Source organism: Rutidosis leptorrhynchoides, chromosome 2 (assembly GCF_046630445.1).
Source record: "Rutidosis leptorrhynchoides isolate AG116_Rl617_1_P2 chromosome 2, CSIRO_AGI_Rlap_v1, whole genome shotgun sequence".
Taxonomy (NCBI): Eukaryota; Viridiplantae; Streptophyta; class Magnoliopsida; order Asterales; family Asteraceae; genus Rutidosis; species Rutidosis leptorrhynchoides.
The window spans coordinates 570,383,631-570,410,445 of record NC_092334.1 but is presented as its reverse complement, the minus strand read 5'-3'; the positions used below and the strand labels follow the sequence as shown (position 1 = coordinate 570,410,445).

Sequence of the window (26,815 nt, the reverse complement as noted above, 5' to 3'; positions counted from 1 at the left end):
AGCATCAATCCCTAACAATGAGGGTGTGTAAGTATTTATAAACACAACACCCACTCCCTTTACAATTAAGTCCTAGCACAAATTCTATACATTTTAATACAATAAATTGAGACTTAACACTGCACTAGTTCTAGGCCTAACCACACAAGCATCATGGTTATGTCCAAACACAACACAATGATCACATAAGGCTGACTTTTAATCATAATCTATTTTGACCTTTTTTATACCTTTAGTGAGCTTCATCTTATCTTTATAATGGATATCCACATGATCAGTATATCCTTTAGATGCTTCAATTTCCACCATAACACGAGCATAGCCTGCTCTCCCAACACCCTTATGACACATAGTTGCAGTCATATTGTCCATAACCAAAGGCTTACCAAGTTTACTGGCAATGGCACTAATACCTTTAGCATTCCATGCTTCAAGTGGTACATTAGACAATTGACCCAAACAGGTAACTTATTAGGCTCAACCTTCTCTATCGTAACATCAGGACTCCATTTTGCCAAAAACAAAGGTTTACCATTCAGTATCCAAGGCCCCTGCTCTATCACCTTATTCATACCCTAAATGGTTTTTAATTTGAAATAACAAATATTCTTACTATCCATGATTATTTCCTGAATGCCAAACTTATACCACATTTTTCTCAAATTGAACTGAATCATTCCATATGACATACTACCACCTACAATATAACCATAAGCAGTAGTATTCCATTTAGCACAACATTCCTCCACAAATTCCTCATCAAAAACAACTATTTCATTGCCATCATCATCAACAGTTAAAGGAATAAAGGATACATTCTTATCTAAAACATCAGTAACAATCTTAGCATACGAGTTACTATCCTTATTTATACTATTATCAATAACAATTTTCTCATTAGCAATTGATATAGGAACATTCACATCCTCCTTTATCTTTTTACCGTTCGAAGCTAGAGGGGAAACTGCTCCATGTTGCATTCATATCCAGCTTTGAGATCATTCATAGTTGTTTCGATTTCAGGTTATGCCTGATTTGAAAATTTATTCGGAATTTTTGTTTTTCGTTTTGAAGTTCTACGACTAGGAGACATGATTAAAACAAACGAAAGTGATTAGAGACACTACAAACTAAATGACATCTAGTGGCATACAAAAAGTGCCACTAAATCAGCAAAAAGTGCCACTATATGCCCAGATGGGAATCAGTGACACATAAAATAAGTCCCACTAAAAACGCTCCCACTAAATCCTTTTAGTCGGACTTTTTGAAATTGCCAGCAAAACTATCCAAGGCTATACTGGGACTTTTTAAATGTCACTATAGATAAGAATGCTTTGGTGACATAAACTTTAATGCCATTGAATACATAACTACAAGCCAACAATTATGCTCTTTTTAGAGGCAAATTTCTTAAATATAATGATTGTAAAGATTGTTTTTATTGTTCCAATATGCTCTATTTTGTTTTTGTTATCAAATGCAAACATAGACAATTTACATTAATAGACATAAAACATTAATTGCATTACTTGCAACAAAACATCAATCATCTTTCAACCATCTTTCCACGTACTTACAAGCAAAAGTTAAACAAATTCTGATCTTAAACTACACCAAAGATAAACTACCTTACAAAACACTAGATGGCTAAATAAGTTAAAACTTCGTCAAAAGAACACCTATCCTACTTTATCAGCTGGTATTGTATCTAGTTGAGCGAGACTAAGAACCTGTTCATGAAAGAAAATTATTGATTAAAAGGCAACAAATAAAAATAGCAAAAAGAACCTTTAAATACATAGGAAAGGATGCAAATATGAACAGTGCCATGGTTGTATAGGTATACAAAGAAACTCATATATACTAAATTAAGATGAGTAAAAATGCTATTACCATTGTTATTATGACTTTCACTGGGAGATCTTTGGTTAATTGATGGTGAGTCGTTCGGAATAGAAGACGAAGACATGCCAGGGATCTAAAATAATTTTACGTAGAAATGATTCAGATTCAAAAGTGTGGGGCTAATATCAAATAAAGTATTTGTATATGTCAGTACCATACATGTATGTTAGATCGTTAAGGACTCCGACTATGTTTGCATTTGGGATGTGTTGTTGAAAGAGGTTAAACATAACGTTCACGGCATTTTGTAATCGTTGAACAGTTTGCTCATTTGTGGAAATTGAAGCACAATTCTCTTTTACAGCCGGCATCCTCCCAATGCAATGAATATACCCCCTTTTTTCAGGCCCTTTAACTTTAGAATAGGCGTCATTTGAAAAATCATCATCAGCTCCTTGTGTATTGGTAGAGTTACTTGTAACAGATTGTAATGAAGCTTACATAAAATGAACACTTTTTAACAACTTCATTAATATACATTAAATATCTTATGTTCCTAGTTCACATACCACAACTTCTCTAGCTTGGTTATCGACAATACTTCCATCTTTGCGTGTGTGACTTTTTATGTAAATTTCTGCTCTTGTTGGATACACACCATCTTTTTTCATTGCCTGTATAAATAATCAGTTACATTTTAATTATACTAAAGAAATAATCAAACTTACACAATTAAATTTCAAATTAAATGAGTACCTCTTCATGAGCAAGTCTAGCAAACGATTTTGTACCAGTCATATGAGGCTCTTGCATCTTTGAGCGACTCGCACGCTTTACAGCACATAGACTCTATTAAATTCAAATAATAAGTGATTCAGTCACATGAGGCTTTTTAATGTAAACAATAAGCTATTAGGTTTTAGGATGACTCTAAATGTTATTTATACATGTTACCTGATAGTTTGGATCAAACCATCGAGTCACAAGTTCTTTGAATTGCTCTGGGTTTACCCGCTTGTCCTTTTCGATTTGGTTAGCCACAATATCATCAATGGACTGACTTGTGTCAAATGCACGTGCTTTTAATGAATCTTTCCAAGTCCTCCACGTTTTCGCCATGTTACCAAGAATCCATTTCTTAATACCAGTTGTTTCAGCAGGATAAAATTTACACTTTGCCTACAAATACATTATATTTATGTTAACATGTATATAATTACATTGTGATAATCAAATGCTCTTACAGCTTGTACCTTAACAAGAGTATACATGTCCTGATCTTTTTTATGAGGTGGAACCTTTCTCCAATCAGAATATTGTATACCAACGTGTTGAGCCATTCTTACAAGTGTACCAAGATATTGTGTTAGCTCATTCCCTTCATCTCCCACCGGCTGTCCAAATTTTGTTAAAAGTAACTAATTTTTTTTGAGAAGTTTTCAGGATGAATCGTATATACAATGAATCAATGGATGAATCGTGAAAAATTGATCAAAAAACTCGAATTAGGGCAGAAAATTGGGGAAGTACATTTCCCGCCATAATCGCCAACGGCCAGGAGAGAGAGAAAAACGTTTATTGTGGTAGTAATTGTTACGTCGGCGATGTTGGTTACGGTGTGGTCCCAAAAAAAAGGAATTAAATATATTAAAAAGGCTTTTCACCAAGATGTGCAAAAGGCCCATTACAATTGAGCCCATGAATATGGATTACAAGCAGATTTTAGCCGAACACACTAAGCTTCCAATTACTTTTTAGCCCAAGGTTGTGAACTTGTGTGACGAGATGTAGCCTTGATCCGAAGCGCCCAATTTAGAGAGACGCCATTAAAACACCTTTAATTTTATATTCCGTAACAAAGACGCCCAACACATATATTGCCCATTAAAAGTAACCTCTTCCAAATAGCCCAAAGTCGCTGGCCCGATAAGACTAGAATTTCCCCGCCTTGATGCCCATGCCGCTAAGGAGAATTGATTCAACGGCATAGGCATTACCCACGTTAATTTCCACCATTGAAGCAAAGTCTTCTAAACATAAACCGACCACTCATAATGAATAAAAAGATGATCATTCTACATGATCCAAGCACTACATACAACTCTCACTAAGCCCATCTCGAAGACACCTCCTATGAACGAGAACCTCTTTAACTGGAATACATCCATGTACAGTGAGCCAATGAAAAAGAATAACCTTTGAACGAAATAAGTCGGTTCCAAATAAAGGGGCCCAAACCGGAACAGCTTCCACCTTTGAAGAAATAATAAAACTTACCTTTTTCCATCTTATTAGATGCATTATACATATTTGCAATCTATATTCTATATTATACATATTTGCAATCTATATTCTATATAGAATATAGATTGCAAATATGTATAATGCATCTAATAGGATGGAAAAATGTAAGTCTCCCGAAAGCTGGGCTCGGGGTCGAGCCATTGAGAATTAAAAATCTCATTCTTCTTGGTAATTGGTAGCCAAATATTACTTTAGGTACTAAAGTTATTATTATGGTTACCTTTATTCACAATTTCATTGCCCACTAAAATCTATGTCTTATATTCTATATATGTATTAGTATATTACCGTATTTTTAAGTAGAAAGTTGTATTGTACACTTACATTAAAGTACTAGAAATATTACTGTACGCTTCCAGTGTCGTTAAAATTTGTAATTTTATTATGGTTTTGAATTTATTAATGCTTTTCGTCGTTGTTGATGGTTCATTATGCTGAAACGTAGGTTGATTGGACAAAGTTGACTCTAGTCGTGATAGGGGGACGCCATTTAAGTTCACACTTGGTCAAGGTAACTTTCATTCATCAGTGACTTTCAATTGCATGATTTGTTGAAGTAGACTACCCAATTATGTATTAAGATTGTATATATGCATAATGCTTATTACATATGTAGTTTTTGTTGGTTGTTAATGTGTAATTTTGTGGTTGATGTTTGTATAGTTTTGGTTGCATTTGATTGTTATTGTGTAGCTATGTGGTTGATTTTTCTTTTTTAATTTTTTGTTTTCAATAAACGAAGACTTAAATTACTAATGGCCTTTCATCGACTGATGAACGACCAAACAAAACGATACAAGATAAATCAGCTTGCCTCGCAACTAAAAAGCACACTACCCTAACTAGCCAAGTCGAAGGAAATCACCAATTGCAGAAACAAACGCAACCAAAGAAAAACCTAAAGTGAAACATATTACAACTAAACAACACACAAGCCAAGATCCAAACTACCAAACCATGAGACTAAACACACCCTAATAATAGCCAACAAACAATAACAGATATAACAAAAATGTTCGACCAAATCCAATCAAATACGACCAAACTTCCACGCGGAAATAGAAGCCTTTTTGCCATGCGATCTCGGCTTAGAAAACTTGCCTTCAACCCTTTGAAATGACACGGACTTTCCCCAACGGGACTCGTACGAATACAACTTGGGCAACCCAAGACGGTTGTCATAAAATGATGAAGTCGGAGACACCACCTCAAGGGCAGGAACCGATTGATCTCCCACATCGACATCATAGTCAGCAACAAACCAGATGGCTCGATTAACCGAAGCAAAAAAGTCTGGAAAGAAACCATCCTCAATCACATTACCAATCACGGTCTGGTCGCAGATTTCGCTCACCCAAACATGAGTAATACGATCACCCATATCTTATGGCTCAACTTCAACTAAACCGTGCACATGCCTCGTAGAATTAGATTTAACAAACGCATAAAGAGAGCCCAGATTACCGAGCATAGACGAGGATTTGCCACATACAAGACATCACCGAACAAACCAGCCACCAACAAGACATCACCGAACAAACCAGCCACCAACTTAACGTTGTCTCCGGACACGAAATTTGCGGGCCACCGCAGGACCACCATCAGAAAAAGAGACACCAACCTTTTGACGGACAGATACATCACAGGATCTAAGCAGGTCCATGAACGAAGCATGATTAGGATTTGGATTAGAGGTAGAAGGATCCGATCTGTCATGTGGAAGTGGAAGAATTGGGGGAAAAGGTGGGAAGAATTGTGGTTGATGGTTGTGTTTAATGGCCGAATTTAATGTGCATTAAGATTGTAAAAGAGCATAATGTACATCACATATGCAATTGTGTTACCGTATCAGTATGTAATGTAATGGTTGATACAATATAGATGACTTTCTTTATGCAATAGATGAACATCTCAAATCTCATCCATTCGGGATATCTTCAACCGTTTTTTATGTGGATGTCTAATACCCCGCCAGATAGCTAGGTGGTGACTACTGACTCGCTCTTACCCTTCAGTGAATAATTAACTGGGCCCCTATTACAGCGTCTTCGAGTCAGTCGCGAACTCCGAAGAAATAAAGAGGGAAACAGAGACTTGGCTAACACCAACTTTTTCATTACTTCAAACACATAACAAGTGCATAGTTATATTAATGAAATTAAAGCAGTACGGTTACTAAACTGATAGCTTATAAAACTACTAATGTAAACATTAGCTACTGTATTTGAATAATACACTATTTTTTATTTAAATAGATCAAAAAGATCTAGTCCTATTGCAATAACCAAATGCACCAATACAACAACAAACAATCAATGAACGCCAACACACGTCACGAGAATCACTCCCATCGAGACCTCTTTTTCATCTGAATAGTACTTCATATATAAGGATGACATTATACATGTCTCCAGGAGCACCAACAACACTTGTCAACAAAGGTGAAACGCGGATGTCTTCATCCAGTAGTTAAGTATTCTGGCTACATGCAAGTTTCTATCAAGTATTTTGGCACTAGCCTACCTATCAACTCAGTCAACCTATTCTTCAATGAACCATTTGCTATCTTATTCACTAACAGTGTTAAGGTCGTAACATCAAGTGAGTAACTTTTTCCTTCCATTTCATGTAAAAGCATCTCTACATCATCATAGTATTGGTTTTTTAGATATCCTTGCAGAAGAACTCTGTACGTAACATCATCCGGCGGACAACCACTCTCACCCATTTTTAGAAACAACTTCTTTGCATCACTTGGTAGACCTTCCTTACAAAGAGAACTGATTATCACATTATATGTTATAATTGTAGGTTTCAAGCCTTTATCTTTTAGGTCCTCAAAAAGAACCCCCGTGATATCAAACTTTTCACATTTGCTTGCACCATCAATCAGGATGTTATACACAACGATATCCGAATTGAGCTTGCTATTACCCATTAACTTAAACAAAGAGAATGCATCTTCTTCCAGATTGTTGCTGCAAAGACCCTTTAAGATTATTCTATAAGTTGATTCATTGGGAAGTTGACCTTGTGCAAGCATCTCATCAAAGAGTTTGCGAGCAGCCGCACAACGTCCAACACTAAACAATCCTTGTATCATGGTGTTGTAAGTGACTTTATTACGTTTCAAACCTATCCTTTCCATATCAGAAAACATATCCATGGCCTTGTCTATCATCATGTTCTTACAATAACCATTTATTAAGCAATTGTAAGTGAAAACATCAGGGACACATCTAAGTCTCATTGAATCAAAAGTTGCTTTTGCTTTACTCATTTCACCTCGTAAACAGTAACCATCAATAAGTGAAGTGTATGTTACTACGTTAGGAATCTTTCCTCTCTCATACATGATGTTGATAACAAATTGTGCTTCATCTACTTTACCGTCTTTGCATAATGCATCCACTAATACACTGTAGGTTTGCACATCTAAAGAGATCCTTTCATTCTCCATTTCTTTTAGTAAGTTACAAACCTCATCCCAACGACTAAAGTTACAAAGACCATAAATCAAAGAGTTGTATGTGATGACATCTGGTAGAATACCTTTGCAAAACACCATCTCTTTGAAAAGATCAAAAGCATCATCAATTATTTTGTCTTTGCAAAGACTGTGAATGATGGTGCTATATGTAACAATATTAGCTTTATGACCTCTTTTATCCATTAGCCTAAGCAAAGCAGTAGCAGTAACATTGTTTCCGATTTTACAAAGTCCCTTAATCATTGTGTTATACATAACTACATCAGGTTCACAGATATTCTGTTTAATAATCTTTTTGAAGAATATCTCAGCTTCAAGAATCCTATCTTCTATAACAAGTCCATCTAATAGTATACTATAAGTCCACACATCTGGTATAATGGCTTGTCTGAAGCAAATACCTAGAAGTGCAAAACCGTCATTCGTACGGTGCAAGTGGCAACAACTCTTGATAGAAATATTAATAGTGTATTTACTAAGAGGAACACCAATTGAACACATTTGTTTGAAATGATCAAGTGAAGAAGAATAATGTTTCATTCTGGTGACAGTAGTCAACAACTGATTGAATTGAACCACAGATGGCAGAGGTCTTTGAGTCATTTCATCAAACAGATTGTAAGCATCATTCAAGTTGGAAACTTTTTGATACCTAGACAGTGGGCGATCATCATAATCATTATGAATTGCGGAAGAATTTGAGTGGAGGGAAGCAGCTAAAAATGTACTATGAGGAGGATCAAATGGAAGACCTAACTGACAGGAATATGATAAAGGGGTTTCAAAGATTATGTTGGTAGGAGAAAGATTACCTTTGAAGTTGATGAAAGAATTAACAGCAGAAGTAACATGATTTCTGCGATACATCGCCATTTCCTGCACAAGAAACGGAGCTCAACCACAAAAACCAGTGGCGATTCTAGAATGAAAACCTAATGGAGTACTAATTTTTTTTTTTTTCAAAACTAATTATAATTTGAGGGTACTCTAGTGGTTGTTTACCTTTAAATAACTATTAATTTTAAAAATATATGGGGTCCTATGATTAAATTTAGCGGTGTCCTATACGATTTTAATAGTAGATCGTCTAAAATAAATTTAATTTAATGGGGTCATAGGACCCCACTCCACCAAGGGTGGAGTCGCCACTGACAAAAACTCGTTCTCCCACCTTAAGAGTTACGGAGTAATAATTTATTTTTTATGGCGAAAAAACAGCAATTAAGTATTTAAGTATATTAAAAAAGGTTTTTCACCAAGATGTGCAAAAAGGCCCATTACAATTGAGCCCATGAATATGGATTACAAGCAGATTTTAGCCGAACAGACTAAGCTTCCAATTGCTTTTTAGCCTACAGAATAAAAAGCTGCCGCTGGACTTGAGGAAATGAGTAGCAGACATGCAAACATGAAAAACGCTTGGGCAACCCTACAAACTCAGTAACGTGACTTAAGCACCATGTATGAGTAACCAAGCTTGTGAACTTGTGATTGCCAGATGTAGCCTTGATGCGAAGCGCCCAATCACCGGATGTAGCCTTGATGCGAAGCGCCCAATTTAGCACAGATGTCATTGAAACACCTTTAATTTGATATTCGGTACCAAAGACGCCCATTAGACCATTCCCAATCATGACATGTTTCTTAAGAAAGACTGAGTGCCACATCAGCGCAACCTCATTACTTTTTTTTTTTTGGAGAAAAAAACGAAAACTTTATAAATACGGAAAACGTTTTCGAATAGAAAACGTCTTCGACAAATGAAACAACGAGAGATCCTCCGATAAGGCTCGAATCGAACCTAGAAAGCGGCAAACTTACAAACTATGGATTACGAGCCTCATCTTGACCAAACCGAAATACCAAACGGATAATAAACAACGCATACAATAAACTAACAATTACACCAAACTCAAAAACGAAAGAGACACTAGAAAGCGTGAAGCCGAGAACACGAGCTCAAATGTCTTTGATGAACACGCCGAATTCTTCCATCTCGGCGCCTTGAACCAATCTTTTCTTCCTCTTTTGGTGATTTTTATTTTTAAACGGCGTACTAGGAATCTTGCGAGGATTAATAAGAGAAACATTATCTGGTTCACACTCTTCGACCATACTCGTCATCATATTGTCAAAAGCCGCGAGCGCATCCTTGGACATTTTACCATTCTCGTTTGCCAATGACTTTTAGCTTCAAAACCACCCAAAAAAAAATTTTGGATAGCTTCCCCGTAATCCAAATCATCAAAGTTATCTTTAAGCTTATAAGAACCGGATGTGAATGCTTCCTTCGCCTTATTTCTTGACCTCAAATTGACTTCACCAATTAGACATCTTCGAACGTTCCTATTCAAGACGTACCAAGATTTACAAAAACCTTCGCAAGATGGGACCTTGCAATCGCAATAATTTCTACCACTACGACCAACCAACACGCCTATCTTCGTTCTCCTCCGTTCGTGTAGCTAACAATTCTTCTTTCTTTCTCTTCTTCTCCTCCTTCAATCTAGCCAATCTTTCCGCGAATGTTAGGTTGTCTTCGTTTGGTTCGGTCAGAACATGAGCATCATTAACCACTTGCTTGACATTATCAGTAGCCAAATTCTTAATAATACAATTAGTTCTTCAAAATAATTGAAAAAGACTTAATGCTACCAGCAATCACATACTTTCTCAAAAAGACTGGAACAAACTAACTATTCAAATTAAAAACTAATTATTTAAAAGAAAAATATTGCATTGAATAAAAGTAAAAACACTACCGTTGGACCATAAAAAACTTATTATTGAAATTATAAAGTTTTAAAAGTTATAAATTTTTTTTGGAATTATTCAAGTTGAAAATTCTTAAAAAACTAACGCTAGACGAATATTTTTTGTTGTTTTTATATGTTGAAATGGGTCATCAAGGGTAAAACTAAAATTAGTGGCGTTACTTTTGCTCATGGGCCCCATTCAAACACAGTCTTTTAGGTTCATTAGTTTGATTGATTAAATTCTTATGAACGAAGTAAAATGACGAGGTTATACCTGTGGTGTCATTTGATATTATAAAGTGACGGTGTCAATGACTAAACCGTTGGTTCGGTCTTAATAGTAACCTTGTTTCTCGCATTCCAAATAGCCCACAAAGTCGCTGGCGCGATAAGACTCTAGAATTTTCCCGCCTTGATGGCCATGTGATACGACTTGATTCGAGAAAGTCACTTCTACAAAGAAATTAAGAGAGGGAAACAAAATATTTTTAATTTTGAAAGTTTGTTATCATCATTACAATGAATTATCAAGTGTATATACTAGCCCTAGTTCCGTTACAACATGAAAGAAATGATACCTGTAACTAATTTTCTTATATTTCACTTTCTTATATATATATATATATATATATAATCAAGAGGGAAGCACTTTTTTGGGGAAGGGGGAAGCAAATTATTTTTTTTTATTTTTTCATTTTTTGAAAAAACTTTGTTCACGAACATTATAGATTAGATGAAAATATGAACATTTAAAAAAGACACTTTGTGATGAATGTCATTATTTTGGCGGAAAAAAGCTCGAAGAAAAAAAATAAAAACATTCAATGCATTGAATGTTTTGCTGCTGAGTTTATTTGCATCGTTTTGTTTTCATCTTGTGTGAAGTGTTTTTTTCGAATTTAGCCCGATTTAGAGTTTAGGGTTTAGGGTTTTTGGGTTTACTCCGTAAGCCCTCAACCCGAAACCCAAAACCCTAAACTCTAAACTATAAACCGTTCGTGTTAAAATATTCAATCTAAACCCTAATTTCTAAACCCTAAACCCTAATTTCTAAACCCAAAATCATAATTTCTAAACCCTAATGGCTAAACCCTAATTTATAACCACCTAATTTTTAAACCCTAATTTTTAAACCCTAATTTTTAACCCTTAAAAAAAAAAACTCAGCAGCAAAACATTCAGTGTATTGAATGTTTTTATTTTTTTCTTCGAGCATTTTCCCGCCAAAATAATGACATTCATCACAAAGTGTCTTTTTTAAATGTTCATATTTTCATCTAATCTATAATGTTCGTGAACAAAGATTTTTCAAAAAACGAAAAAAAATTACTTCCCCCCACTTCCCCCCAAAAAAGTGCTTCCCTCTTGATTAAATCTCTATCTCTCTCTCTCTCTCTCTCTCTCTCTCTCTCTCTCTCTCTCTCTCTCTATATATATATATATATATATATATATATATATATATATATATATATATATATATATATATATACAGGAAGGGGTTAAGGATAACCCGAGAAGCTTCTAACATTAACTATACATTAAATGCATAACTATTTCCTAACAGCTGTATTCTAACCCTCAAGCTGGAGCATAGATATTGATCATGCCCGGCTTGCCACAAAACCGACGGATACAATTTCCAGGTAATGCTTTGGTAAAAATATCGGCCAACTGTTCATTACTTTTGACATGGGGTATTCTAATAATCCCTTCTTCTAACTTTTCTCGAGTGAAATGACAGTCAACTTCTATATGCTTTCTATATGCTTGGTTCTTTCATGAAAGACAGGGTTGCTTGCAATATGAATGGCTGCCTTATTATCACACCACAAGTTCATCGGTTCGGACTGAACAAAACCAATCTCGCCAAGAAGATTACAAACCCATATAAGTTCACAAGTAGTCTGTGCCATGGCTCGATACTCAGATTCCGCACTTGAACGTGAGACCACATTCTGTTTCTTACTTTTCCAAGATACAAGATTTCCTCCAACAAAGGCACAATAACCTGTTGTAAGAACGTTTAGTTGTGGGATCACCATTGTAATCAGCATCAGAAAAACCCTCAATGGTGTGATGACCGTGATTCTGGTATAAGATACCACAACCCGGTGTACCTTTTAAGTACTTCAAAATATGAGTGACGACATCCCAATGTGAGGTTCTTGGAGATGATAAGAACTGACTAACCACACTCACGGGAAAGGCAATATCAGGACGAGTGAGAGTAAGATAATTCAACTTGCCAACAATTCTTCTATACTTTTTTGGGTTCATGAGTAGTTCTCCATCATCCGTCGTTAACTTTATATTCGGTATCATTGGTGCTTCACAAGTTTTTGCGCCAATCAAACCAGAATCACTGAGCACATCTAGACAATACTTTCTCTGAGATAAGAAAATGCCTTTTTGTTTTGAGAGACTTCAATACCAAGAAAGTATTTCAAAGGATCTAGATCCTTTGTTTGAAATCGAGTGCTTAGGAATGTTTTCAATTTGTCAATTCCTTCTTTATCGCTTCTGGTGATTACAATATTATCCACATAAACAACGAGTAAAATGCATCCAAAGTTAGATGAAGCGAAGAATACCGAGTGATCATATGCATTTATTTTTAAGCCAAACTCCCCTACCACAACATTGAACTTGCCAAACCAGGCACGAGGAGATTTCTTCAAGCCATATATTGCTTTTCGTAATCTGCATATTTTACCAGACTCCCCTTGAACAACGAACCTAAGAGGTTGCTCCATGTAGACTTCTTCCTGCAAATCTCCATGTAAAAATGCATTCTTCACATCAAGTTGATGAAGTGTCCACTGATACGTGCTAAAGAAACAAATAATCTGATAGATGTGAGTTTAGCAATGGGAGAAAATGTCTTAGAATAATCTACCCCATATGTTTGAGCATAACCCTTAGCAACTAACCGAGCTTTCAACCGTGCCAAAGAACAATCAGGATTCACCTTTATCGTGAAGACCCACTTACAACCAATAGCCTTTTTGGAAACACGTAATCAACTAACGCCCAAGTGTCATTATGATCAAGAGCATTCATCTCCTCAATCATAGCGGCACGCCATCCAGGATGAGTCAAAGCGTCACCAACATTTTTCGGAATGGAGACAGAGTCTAGAGTAGCGACAAAAGAGCGAGAAGATATAGACAATTTATCATAAGAGACAAACGAAGCATTAGGATAGGTACTTGTACGTTTACCTTTTCGAAGAGCGATGGGTATATCGGAATCTGAATCTGAAGATTGAATGTCATGACTATCACTAGAAACATCATTATCATTTGGTGACTCACTGGAAGAATATGTCGATGATGATTGTGGAATAGGAGCGGGCTCTGATGTAGGACGGGGACGCCGATTGTATACATATTGAAAGCGATCATAAGATGGTGTGGGATCTGATGTGGGATCTGGTGTAGGATATGGTGTTGATACATCTACAATATATGCCAATAAGTCATCACTTTCCTCATGATTGTGAGAGGTGGACAATGGAAAGAAAGGTAACTTTTCCTGAAATGTAACATCGTGGGAAACAACATAACGGTGAAGAGTAGGGGAATAACATATGTAACCTTTCTGAAGGCGAGAGTATCCAAGAAACACATATTTGATGGACTTAGGATCTAATTTAGTGAGGTGAGGCTTTGTGTCCAGCACAAAACAAGTACTACCAAAAATATTCGGATCAATCGGAAATAAAGATTTTGTGGGAAACAAAACTGAATATGGGATATCACTATTGAGAACAACGGATGGCATTAGATTTATAAGAAAACATGCAGTTGAAACAGCGTCAACCCAAAACGGTTTTGGAACATTCTGTTGGTTGAATATTGGTTAATGAACTAAATGACAAAGTTAAGCATGATGATTAACCAAAGAATATGTTTTGATGATGACACATACATATGCATAAGTGATGACTGACATCTTAACATAAAACACGCAAGATCACTAATCCATACTTTATCTTGCAAATGACCAAGCTAAACATTGCTCAAAGAATGAGATTAAAAATCAGCAAAATACACGGTCAAGGTACGATCGACCGTACACCTAGTTAGAGATTGCTCTTCCCTTGTGCATGTATTGGACATTAATGTGTGCTTACACATTAATCATGCAATATGTTATATTGCAAGTAAGCTTGCTAAAAGCTTAAATTATAAGTTGTGCAAATATCTATATGATTGATCTTAGTGTAACTATCTCTTGGTATGTGTGAGTATTACTTGCTACTTGCTAATATGTTTAATACTCATAAATTTGTCTACTTGATTAATATTCTTGCTATGTGCTTACTAGTTAGGATTCAAGTAACTAGCCACTCCAATAAATTAAGTGTAAAATGGTTCACAATGAAATTATGGTCAATTGTTTATTTGGTCTGTCTAAGTAACAAATTGTGATTGCTTGTTCAAGTATGACATAACTTTAATGTCTCTACATACTTAATGATTATCTTAGAAAGACATCATTCAATTAATCTCTACCTAAACTTACAATGAACATGACTTGTGATTAATTGGAACTAGGAAGTTAATGACATATTGACTAGTCTTTAGAATTGAACCAAATGCATTAAAGTGACTAACTAAGTCTTGACCAAACTGAGATTTCCCAAAATATCAATCAAGATACTTCTCCAAGAATGTTGCGTTTACCACTATTGGAGTGCTATGTCACTTTCACACAATATGACTAAATCTCACACACTTAATGCATATAGTACTTGTATAGGATGTTTGTTTTCTTTTGCAGGTGCTAGAAGGAGTAAAGGTGCCAAAATGTGGTGTTCAAATTTGAGTCAAACGGCTATACAACGGATACCAATTTTGGACTGGAGCACGCACGGTCAAATCACGGTCGACCGTGCTGGCAACCGTGTGTCAACGGCTATTTTTTGAATATTACTATAAAAGGGAAGCATTGAAGAGTATTTGAAGCTGACCCTCTTGCATATTTCAAAGGCTTATTTTCAGAGATCACGAGGGCTCTAATTACTACTCAAATGTGATCAAGCAAGAGAAGATTCTGTGATCTTATAAATATAGAATTTGGTTGTTGTAAACTTACTAATCAAAATCATTAATCTTGTGAGTTTACTTAGTGTAATGTATGTCCTAGTATTGTCTTAGGATCATCATTGCAAAGTGTATAAGTCTTGGAACTTCAATTAGTGGAAGCATAGGCTAGCTTAGTGATCTACTTCCTTAAAGGGGCTTAGGAAGTTGATTAATCTTATTTGGAGATTAATACTTGTCCAAGGTGAAGACAAGTTGATCTAGGTTGGAATTGATCTTTCAAAGGGATAGAAAGATTATGTTTGTTGTCTACCAAAGAAGTTGAAGACTTGTAAATCGGATCTCCATCGGGTTTGGAGAAAAGTGCTTAGTGAAGAAACAAATCCCGATTAGTGTAATCGGGGAGTGGATTAAGTTGGATTAGTTAACATCCACCCGAACCACTATAAATCCTTATGTCTATGTTCTTTACATTACTTAATTCATCATTTTGAACATATACACTACACACATCAAGTTTGAGTTGAATTGGTTGATCATAATTAATTGAATGTGGTGATCAATCGAAAACGTGTTAAAAACATATTAAGTAACTATTCACCCCACTTTAGTTACTTACAATTGGTATCAGAGCAGTTGCTCAAATCATATAAACATTTATGAAAGTTTCAAAATTCGTTTTGTGTAAAAACTTGAGTCAACGATTCTCGGATCAACTCAAACAATGGGATACTTAAGAATTGGTGAAAGAAGCACCAATCTTTGATATGGTAAATATTGATGTGTGGTAATTGAGATTTAAGACTTATCTCAAATCCAAATATTACTTCTTGTGGAGAATAATCAAAGTAGGAGACTTTGTTCCACAAGCAAGTTCAAGACTAGTGAAGTCAACACTTCAAAACAATGATGTTTTGAAACAATTTGATGCAACTTCACTACTTCATGGAGTTCTTCCTAATGAAGAAAGAATAAAGATAATTTCATGTGAAAGTGCAAAGGAATGTTGGGATTCACTATGCTCTCAAGAAGAAGAAAACTATAGGAGTTTAAGGGGTAAAGGAGTAAGGAAGAATTTGGAGAAACTTGGAGATTTTCAAGAAAAAGGTTTGGATGGAAATGAAGATTTTTGCCTCATGAGTTCTTGGGATGATCAAAATCAAGATGGTCAAAGTGAAGAATAGGTTGAAACTCCCTTCAAAGAAGATGATGTCTCAAGCATGGATTGCAATGAGGTACATATATTCTATCCTTCTAATTATGAAGAATTGTTAGATGATTACAAAACTATTAAATTTGTGTATGATGGTAGTCGTGATAAAATAAAACTTTTAGAGAAAGAATTACACAATGTTAGACAACTTAACAAAGTCTTAATTGATGAAAACAACACTTTGAAAAGAAAACGTGAAAGAATGATTATTTATGATTCATCAAAAGACAAACATGAAATGAATGTGTGTCACGACTCTAGCAAACACAAATCATGTAATCAAAGTTCATTCTCTATTATTAGAAGAATTGAAAATATGGGGAAAATGGATCAAGCTAGCAATTTAATGGTAGGGATAAGTCAAGGATCGGGTAATCTTAAAATCAATCAAAACCAATGATTAAAATGCTAATGAGAATAACCTTCTCAAAAAGACTTTGAATTAATGAAAGGTTTTTCTTACAAATGCAAAATTATTTTTGAAAAATGATTTTAAAAGATTATTGAAGGAAGATTACTTGTATTAGGATTGTGTGTTTGTGTGAAACTATGAATTGCATGCTAAGTACAAGATTGATGCGTTTTGTGTATACTATGTGTATAATTGAATATATATATATATATATATATACACACATATAAATATAGTATATTACGTGTCATTGATGATTAAACATCACGAGGATGTGATCATTCAACGTTAGGAAATGAAAACTTGTCCTCAAGTATTCTATAGAACCTAAGAATCGTCAAAACGCGCTCAAAAGAAGAAGAAGTGAAGAAATTGGTGATCAGAAGAATCCACGGCTGAATCACTGATGACCGTATACACGACCACAGATTCCTGTTTTATACGTCTGGAAATTTCTTCATGGCTAACACCACGGTCGATCGTGCGTGGTCTGATTCTGTTTTAAGTTAAATAAAACCCTCACTTTTTACTTCATTCAAACTCACTTCAACACACACACCTTCCACACGGCTGAGGAGATCGACCGCACGAAGAAGAACACTCATTCCTTCCATCTCAATTCCTACTTTCGGTATGATTAATCCTTGCTTTACTAGCATTCAATTGTGTTTGTATGATGAATTAAGGTTATGATGAAACCCTAACTAGAATGAATTTAATCCCAAATTAATGCAAACAATCAAAATTGTTCTTGAAGAACAACTTAAGAAACGATGGTGGTAATGCCTATCTATGCATTAATTCAACCTTGATTAATTCTAGGGTTCATTATACATCTAGGTTAGATCTTCATAGAATCATTGTTCATATGATATAAATGACATTGTTGCAAATTGAGTGTAATAATGTTAGATGTCAAAACATGTGTTGATGATGATCTCAAAAGTCTAGAACACATATGAACTTTGTGAAAATCTTAATCTAGTTGCAAACTCATTGACACTAATGAAGAGTGAAAATGTAAGAACATTAACATCAAAACATCTAAGTATTGATGATAATTAAAGTTTGCAAAACTTGTTGCCTACAATTGAATTATACACTTTGAATTATTTTGAAGTATCATTGTGTATAAAATGGCAAGAACCAGGGATGCTCAATCAAGAGGTGGTGAGGAAAGATATAATCCTCCAGCGGATGCAGGACAACGCACACTATACAACAAGAAATGGCTAAAAGCGAGAACAATCGCAGAAGGAAGAATTACAAACCTTGAAGCATTTCCTGAAATAATTAACAAGCTATTCCAAAGGAATCTAGCATCTTTTGTGCTAATCAATGGACCTATATATCCTGAGCTAATAAGAGAATTCTATGCCAACTTCAGTTTTAACTCCGAAACAAAGGTCGTAAGATTTCATCTTAACAAAAAATGATGGGAATACCCTCTCGAAACCTTTGGTGAAATTCTGGGTGTACCTACTGAGGGAAGGAAGTTCTACAGCAGAAGACACTAGCTGGAACATCTTCCTGAATTTATTCAAGCTACTGATACATTAACCCTGCTCTGCAAACCTGAAGCTAATCACTCCGAAATCCTATCCAAGGGACTAACTGGAAAGGATCTTCATTTGGATCATGATATTCTGAACAAAATCATTGACCACAATATCTACTGCAGGCTAGGAAACCACTCCCACATCCATGTAACTCAAATCTATGTTATGTGGGCAATTGAACTAAATCTAGAAATCAATGTGGCTTTTCTAATGGCATCTCGAATGAACAACTTGATGACTGGATCAACTAGATCTCTTCCTTATGGTATGCATCTGAATAGCTTGTTTAGCTACCTCAAGGTAACTCACCCTATAGCTCAACAACCTTCATTTGAACCACTCGACAAGTTGACCATCATTCGAAGTGGTCATCTACCAGAAACCTCTCGTGGAAGAAGATCAAGTCTTCAAGAAGATCTAGATGAAATTGAGAACTATCAACGAGAGGAGGAATCAGATGAAGAAGAAATAGAAAATGAGGAGGCGGATCTACAGGAACATTAAGAATTCGTGAACTCAAATTTTGAAACCAAGATCGACATGATTCTTAAACGGGAGGAAGAGATTAGTGATAATCACTCTAAGTTCAAGAAGGCATTGAAAGGATTTGTGAAAACAATCTCATGCAGTAGGTCATAACTCGTGTGTTTAGGGTAATGAACCTTATTAAATGCTTATGTGGTTTGTGAAGTGCTTGAATGTTGGCACTAAACAATTATGTGTAAGATAATTTGTGATGTGATGTTTATTGTGTGCTTAAATTAATCTTCTTGCATACCCATGTAAAAAGATAAATCTGCTTCTGTACGACTACACCCACGGTCGACCGTGATTCGACCGCAGAACACTTGACGAAATTGATTTGTCCTAACTCTTACACAAATTCAATAATCAATAGATTACAAAAGGACAAATTGATATTTCTGTCAAAATGCTTTCAATTCATCTACCTACCTCATCAAGTTTGCTAGACAACATTCATCATTTGTCTATAAAAGCAAATACATTCAAAAAATTCACACCCCATCACTTATTCCAAATATCTCTTTGCAAACCAAAAATTCTTCACATGAGGTCTATTATTGAAGGGAGAGTAGTTCTTACACATCATCTTACTACCTACTCTCTTGAAAGCTTCTCAAACATCAAATGGGATGCTTTTTTAAATCTAAGAGGGCCACTTTATCCACTTCACATCAACGAACTCTATGTGAATTTTCAATTCTCACAAAATAATAAGAAAATCTCATTTTCTCTTTATGGAAGAAATCATTCATTAACTTTTAAAGAATTTGGAAATATTATGGATGTTCCGAATGAAGGGCGAACATTCTTTCTAAAACCAAATTCATTTAATGAATTTCCTGAATGGGTTAAGAGAGACAGTGCACTAGACATTATGTGCAACGGAACACTTAAACCCGAATACATCAAAAAGGATGGATTTCTTTGTCAACATCTTGCATCAACGTATGATCTCTGGCCACAGATCATCACTGGAAATGTTTACGGATGGGGGGAATTACTGAATCGACTTGTTGCAAATGAAATCACCTTCTTATGGTGTCTTCTGAACTCCACCAAAGTAAATGTTGCATACTTTATTGCATCAAGAATGCAACATGCAGCTCAACATTCCCATATGTCACTTCCGTATGGTCTCCATCTGACCAAACTATTCACATATGTTGGAATGACATCTCTGTTTCACCATTCCATTCAAGTATCTTCATATCCAATATGCAAAGCCTCAACCAAGCAGATTCAAGAACCTCCTCTTGAAAGTCCACCCAACTTTTGTTCTCTTCCGACTCAAGGACAAAACAGTGTGATTCATGGAAACATTCTAAAACTTGGTCGAAGATTGTCCCGACTTGAAGACAAGGAAAAGGGTCACTCCTCTCATCATGATAATTGAACTTTTCTGACTGTCATGTAAAAAATCTCACTTGAGAGATGTACTACATGAATTATCTATGTTTAGTATTTGCTATGAATAAAATGTGTGCTTGTTATGTTTTAATAAATATTTTTCAACGTGCACAATTTAAGGGGGAGCTTTGCTCTAAGGGTGAGCTTAGTTCTAGGGGGAGCTAACCTTTTCGCTTCGACAAAAGGGGGAGAAAGATGGATACAAGTGATTGTTAACACTTGCGTATTTATAGCAAAATGTCCCTCATCACTTGTATGTTTGTCATCATCAAAAAGGGAGAGAATGTTGGTTAATGAACTAAACGACAAAGTTAAGCATGATGATTAACCAAAGAATATGTTTTGATGATGACACATACATATGCATAAGTGATGACTGACATCTTAACATAAAACACGCAAGGTCACTAATCCATACTTTATCTTGCAAATGACCAAGCTAAACATTGCTCAAAGAATGAGATTAAAAATCAGCAAACTACACGGTCAAGGTACGGTCGACCGTACACCTAGCCGTAGAACCCCAAACTGAATTGCAACGCAGTTTTATAAAAACAAGTTGCACGGTAGCCACCACGGTCAACCGTAGTGCGACCGCAATTTTTTCTGTCACCAATTTTGACCAAATTAAGTTTGACTAGTTCCCGGCATCTATGATTCATGAAACCTTTCTCAACATGCTTAGAATAGATGCCCTCTCCATACTCAATCGAGTTTTGGTCATAAAAACACTAATCGTGGTTAATTACACCTAATGACGTCTTAATGACAAATTAACCAAGATTAAGCATAACACATAAGTGTTAAACAATAACTTGTGATCTTAAATCTTATCTAGACATCCTTAGTATGATCATCAAGTACCAACACACTTAAGCTAATATTACTAGAACAATAATTATTATTAAAGATGACTTAGTGATTAATTAAGGCTAAATGAAGAAAAATGCTTTCAAGTGTAACTAGTAAATACTTGTAATCCTAAAATAGACTTAGATATATTTAGGATGGTCACCAAGTCCTAACTAGAGATTGCTCTTCCCTTGTGCATGTGTTGGACATTAATGTGTGCTTACACATTAATCATGCAATATGTTATATTGCAAGTAAGCTTGCTTAAAGCTTAAATTATAAGTTGTGAAAATATCTATATGATTGATCTTAGTGTAACTATCTCTTGCTATGTGTGAGTATTACTTGCTACTTGCTAATATGTTTAATACTCATAAATTGTCAACTTGATTAATATGCTTGCAATGTGCTTACTAGTTAGGATTAAAGTAACTAGTCTACTCCAATAAATTAAGTGTAAAATGGTTCACAATGAAATTATGGTCAATTGTTTATTTGGTCTTGTCTAAGTAACAAATTGTGATTTCTTGTTCAAGTATGACTTAACTTTAATGTCTCTACATACTTAACGATTATCTTAGAAAAATATCATTCAATTAATCTCTACCTAAACTTACAATGAACATGACTTGTGATTAATTGGAACTAGGAAGTTAATGACATATTGACTAGTCTTTAGAATTGAACCAAATGCATTAAAGTGACTAACTAAGTCTTGACCAAACTGAGATTTCCTAAAATATCAATCAAGACACTTCTCCAAGAATGTTGCGTTTACCACTATTGGAGTGTTATGTCACTTTCACATAATAAGACCAAATCTCATACACTTAATGCATATAGTACTTGTATACGATGTTTGGTTTCTTTTGCAGGTGCTAGAAGGAGTAAAGGTGCCAAAATGTGGTGTTCAAATTTGAGTCAAACGGCTATACAACGGATACCAATTTTGGACTGGAGCACGCACGGTCAAACCACGGTCGACCGTGCTGGCAACCATGTGTCAACGACTATTTTGTGAATCCTACTATAAAAGGCAAGCATTGAAGATCATTTGAAGCTGACCCTCTTGCATATTACAAAGGCTTATTTCCAGAGATTACAAGGGCTCTAATTACTACTCAAATGTGATCAAGCAAGAGAAGATTATATGATCTTATAGATATAGAATTTGGTTGTTGTAAACTTACTAATCAAAAGAATTAATCTTGTGAGTTTACTTAGTGTAATGTATGTCCTAGTATTGTCTTAGGATCATCATTGCAAAGTGTATAAGTCTTGTAACTTCAATTAGTGGAAGCATAGGCTAGCTTAGTGATCTACTTCCTTAAAGGGACTTAGGAAGTTGATTAATCTTATTTGGAGATTAATACTTGTCCAAGGTGAAGACAAGTTAATCTAGGTTGGAGTTGATCTTTCAAAGGGATAGAAAGATTAGGTTTGTTGTCTACCAAAGAAGTTGAAGACTTGTAAATCGGATCTCCACCGGGTTTGGAGAAAAGTGCTTAGTGAAGCAACAAATCCCGATTAGTGTAATCGGGGAGTGGATTAAGGTGGATTAGTTAACATCCACCCGAAACACTATAAATCCTTGTGTTTATGTTCTTTACATTACTTAATTCATCATTTTGAACATATACACTACACACATCAAGTTTGAGTTGAATTGGTTGATCATAGTTAATTGAATTTGGTGATCAATCGAAAAAGTGTTAAAAACGTATTAACTATTCACCCCCTAGTTACTTACACATTCATTTGAAACAAAAGAGCTCGAGCTACTTCAAGAAGATGGCGATTCTTTCCCGTAACTCCATTTTGGGCTGGTGTGTCAACACATGATGACTCGTGAAGGATACCATTCTGAAGCATGTATGATTAAAAAGATTCTAAAAGAAATTCTTTGGCATTATCACTTCTTAAAGTTTGAACCGGAACCTGAAACTGCGTTTTTACTTCGGAAACAAATGAACAAAAGTGAGTAAATACTTCGGAACGACTTTAATTTCATCAAATAAAGCCATGTAACACGAGAATAGTCATCGATAAAGGTAACGTTAAAACCGAGTTTGGAGGTAACTGAACATGGACCCCAAACATCAGAGTGTACTAATTCAAAAGGAGATGAAGCCCGTTTATTGACTCTGGGAGCTAAATGGACACGATCATGTTTAGCAAACTGGCACGACTCACAATAGAGAGATGACAAAGTAGAGAATTCAGGGCATAATTTCTTCATACTCTGGAGAGAAGGATGTCCTAACCGAAAATTCATCTTGATATCGCTCAAATTATACACATTTAATGTCCCGATATCGGTTCTTTATGGTTATTATTTCACAAAGATTTGAAGACTTTTGCGGGTATTTGAGAGAAAATGATGAATTGTGCTCAAGAAGTCTTTGGTTTAATGTTTTGGTTGATTCTGGTAAAGTATTAGCTCCAAATAAACTCAAAGCAAGATAAAACGAGAAAAAAATGAAGATTTGCTGAAGCGGGTTGAATCGCGGTCGCGATGGGGGTAGTTGCGGTCACGATGTGTTGACAGAACATGGGAATTTGGGAACTCGGTGGATCGCGGTCGCGATACCATAACCACGGTCGCGGTACAGAGTAAGCATCGCGGTCGCGGTACAGAGTAAGCATCGCGGTCGCGATGGCCTTGTTGCAGCCGCGATGCGGTGGCGGTTGCTGTCTTTTTCCGCCTACTATAAATACACGGGTTTTTTCATCAAATTAGGTTATGCAGCTTTTTTTCTATGAGTTTTGGATGGTTTTGAAGACTACCATCTATTCTTTGAAGATTAGTTCATCACTTTAATTTGTTCCATCATTAATTACTTTCGAAACTTAATTTCTTTATTAATTTCAATTTTGTAATCATGAATTATTCTAGTTTTCATTTTTTTTGTTTCATGCACTTTTAATATGTTAGGCTACATCTTTTGTGTGTTTATTTGAATGTGAAACTTGAGATAATGGATTGTTCTATCTATTGGATTCAATGTCTTGTTGATTTAAATTACTTGTGTTTGATTGAAGATCCATTGTTATGCATGTTTTATACTCTTAATTCAATTACATAGATCGTTAATCGTTTAATGTGAGTTAAATTGGGATGCAATTTATGCTTCAACACCTAGGTGATCTAGACAATTAGATAAGTGATTTCAAGTGATTGTGTCATTAGTTTAATTGGTGATTGAAAGAGTTGTGAACAAAATAATCGTGTAACTATTTCAAGTGATTGTTATAGTTAGGATTTTACGTGAGTTTAGTCCAAATCAAGTCTCATTAGTTTTATCAAATATAGTTTAATCTCTTGAAGAAGGTTTATATTAGCTTATTGACTTCAATTGATTTAGACTTTGTGAGAAGTCATAAGACTATATTAAGGGCATAATAATCGATAATAACTGCATGAACAATCCATATTAATAGTGAATCATTCAAGTAGACACCGTTTTCTCTTTATTGGTTAATTCATTTTTTACTTCACGTTATTCTCGTGATTTGAAACACAATTCAAACCCCTTTTATTAAACTCTTAGGATAATTAATAGTTTTAGAATCTTAATTAAAATGCTCTCTGTAAAATGAACTGGTCAAATTATTTATTAGTTACTGCATGATCGAGTTCTAGTTGCCTGAATTTGTGTGATAATTGTTAAGTTTTTAGCTAGTTATTTTAAGATACGATTTCACATATCACATATCAAAAGGGGATGATGACTTAGAGCATACTAATGACATGGCACTTTGGTTTCAGGGTCAGGTATGTATAGGCCATCACATACCCGTACCCTACAAATAATCTGCTTTGTCGATAAATCCTGGAAGACACAATAATCGGGATAGAGTAAAGTAACACAATTCAAATCACGAGTGATCTTGCTAACAGATAATAGATTAAATGAAAAGTTGGGTAGACTTAAAACGGAAGATAACAAAATAGATGGGGTAAGATTGATGGTGCCAGAACCAAGAACTAGGGAGGTAGTACCATTAGCAATTGTGACATGAGATGGTTGTGATTTAAAATTAGAGAATAAATGATGATTACCAGTCATATGATCTGAAGCACCAGAATCGATGACCCATTTAGAAGCCGATGATAGGAGGCATGTACTGACCTTACCCGATTCAGCAAAAGCGGCCACTGGTGTCATGAGTTTCACCGATTCTCTTAATTAGATATATTCCTCATATTCTTCTGTAGAGATGGCGAATGTGGGAGAGGCCACGGACAAACCCCATGTAAGTGAACATTTCTCAAGGGTAGTAAACCAAAAAAATTAATAGATCAGTCAAACAAAAGATAATAGCAGTAGCTCACCAAATACCAACTACCAAATACCAGATACTTTAAAATAAATCTGTAGCTGAATATACCAAATTGAATCTAGAAGAAGTTCATCGAAATAAATAGGAGCAGCTCATGAAATACCAAATAAAGCTGAATACACGAAATTGAATCTAGAAGTACCTAATACTCACCGGGGTACGGTCGAAATCACAAAAACAAGTCACCGGAAATTTAAAACGGCAGCAGCTATGGCTCTGCACGGTACCATGCGTCGGCGCGTGGGAGTCAGATGGCGGTGGGTGGCGGCGCATGAGATGGTCTCCGGTGGTCGAAATCTGATCGCAACTTAGGGTTTTGCAATTCACACCCTTCTGAATCGATTGATGATAGTGGTGAGATCCAATTTGCACTCAAACGGGGTGCTTCTCCTAATTCTGACTAAGCACACACTTTGGTGCTTCTGAAATTCAATTAGATACTCTCCAGGTACCTTTTTTAAAACGAAAACTGAAATAACAGAATGTAACCAACCTCCGATACCATGAAAGAAATGATACATGGAACTAATTTTCTTATATTTCATTTTATGATATACACCATGGATATATATATATATATATATATATATATATATATATATATATATACATGAAGGGGTTAAGGATGACCCTAGAAGCTTCTAACATTAACTGTACATTAAATGCATAACTGTTTCCTAACAACTGTATTCTAACACAACATTAACAACTTTTCTTAACTACTTAACCACCTTCAACTACTTAATTGAGCTAGTCTGAAAAACGTTTGGGTGGTCCACTTTGTCTCTCGGGCCTTTCTTTATTTGGATCACTTGAATCACTTGATGGGCTTGCTTTACTTCCGGGTATCAGTGCACCCTTCTTTTGAATTGACCATGTCCTCATGGTCATCTAACTGATGTAGTTGATCAAAGTCAATTTCATCTAACCATGTAGCTTCATCATTAGGTAGTAACTTCCATTTAACCAAGACTTGTGGTACTAGCACACCATCGCGTAAATTTGCCTCGTATCCACTATATGATGTGGTTTCAATATTGGGCCACTACCATTA

The 26,815-nt window shown here is 35.4% G+C and overlaps 2 protein-coding genes across 5 annotated transcripts; both read right to left on the bottom strand.

The window, feature by feature from the left end:
* Positions 1–1,508: 1,508 nt before the first annotated feature.
* LOC139894585 (uncharacterized) lies at positions 1,509–25,878 on the bottom strand. 4 transcript variants are annotated; one of them, XM_071877955.1, is made up of 9 exons: positions 25,481–25,878; positions 10,673–10,851; positions 3,102–4,101; positions 2,803–3,027; positions 2,605–2,697; positions 2,418–2,522; positions 2,068–2,344; positions 1,897–1,981; positions 1,509–1,733 (listed from the first exon to the last, which is right to left on the bottom strand). In XM_071877955.1, exons 3-7 carry the CDS (start codon positions 3,186–3,188, stop codon positions 2,207–2,209), a joined length of 648 nt encoding a protein of 215 aa, XP_071734056.1. In that variant the 5' UTR covers positions 3,189–4,101; positions 10,673–10,851; positions 25,481–25,878; the 3' UTR covers positions 1,509–1,733; positions 1,897–1,981; positions 2,068–2,206. The 4 variants fall into 4 exon arrangements, with proteins under 4 accessions (XP_071734056.1, XP_071734057.1, XP_071734055.1 ...); XM_071877956.1 differs by lacking the exon at positions 25,481–25,878 and adding an exon at positions 11,978–12,028; XM_071877954.1 differs by lacking the exon at positions 25,481–25,878 and adding an exon at positions 8,455–8,518 and having other exon boundaries at positions 3,102–3,242; positions 10,673–10,690.
* Positions 6,449–8,323, bottom strand: LOC139894243 (uncharacterized; the record flags this gene model as incomplete). Its single annotated transcript, XM_071877447.1, has 1 exon — positions 6,449–8,323. A coding segment is annotated over one exon (1,689 nt), but the record flags the coding sequence as incomplete, so codon positions are not given.
* Positions 25,879–26,815: the final 937 nt, after the last annotated feature.

Coding starts and splice junctions, on each gene's coding strand:
- LOC139894585 (XM_071877954.1), bottom strand. CDS start 8,493: ATGTTACTTCTGCTGTTAATTCTTTCATCAACTTCAAAG. Junction 2,698..2,802: donor GGTTTGATCCAAACTATCAG/GTAACATGTATA, acceptor TGAATTTAATAG/AGTCTATGTGCTGTAAAGCG. Junction 2,523..2,604: donor CTAGACTTGCTCATGAAGAG/GTACTCATTTAA, acceptor TTATTTATACAG/GCAATGAAAAAAGATGGTGT.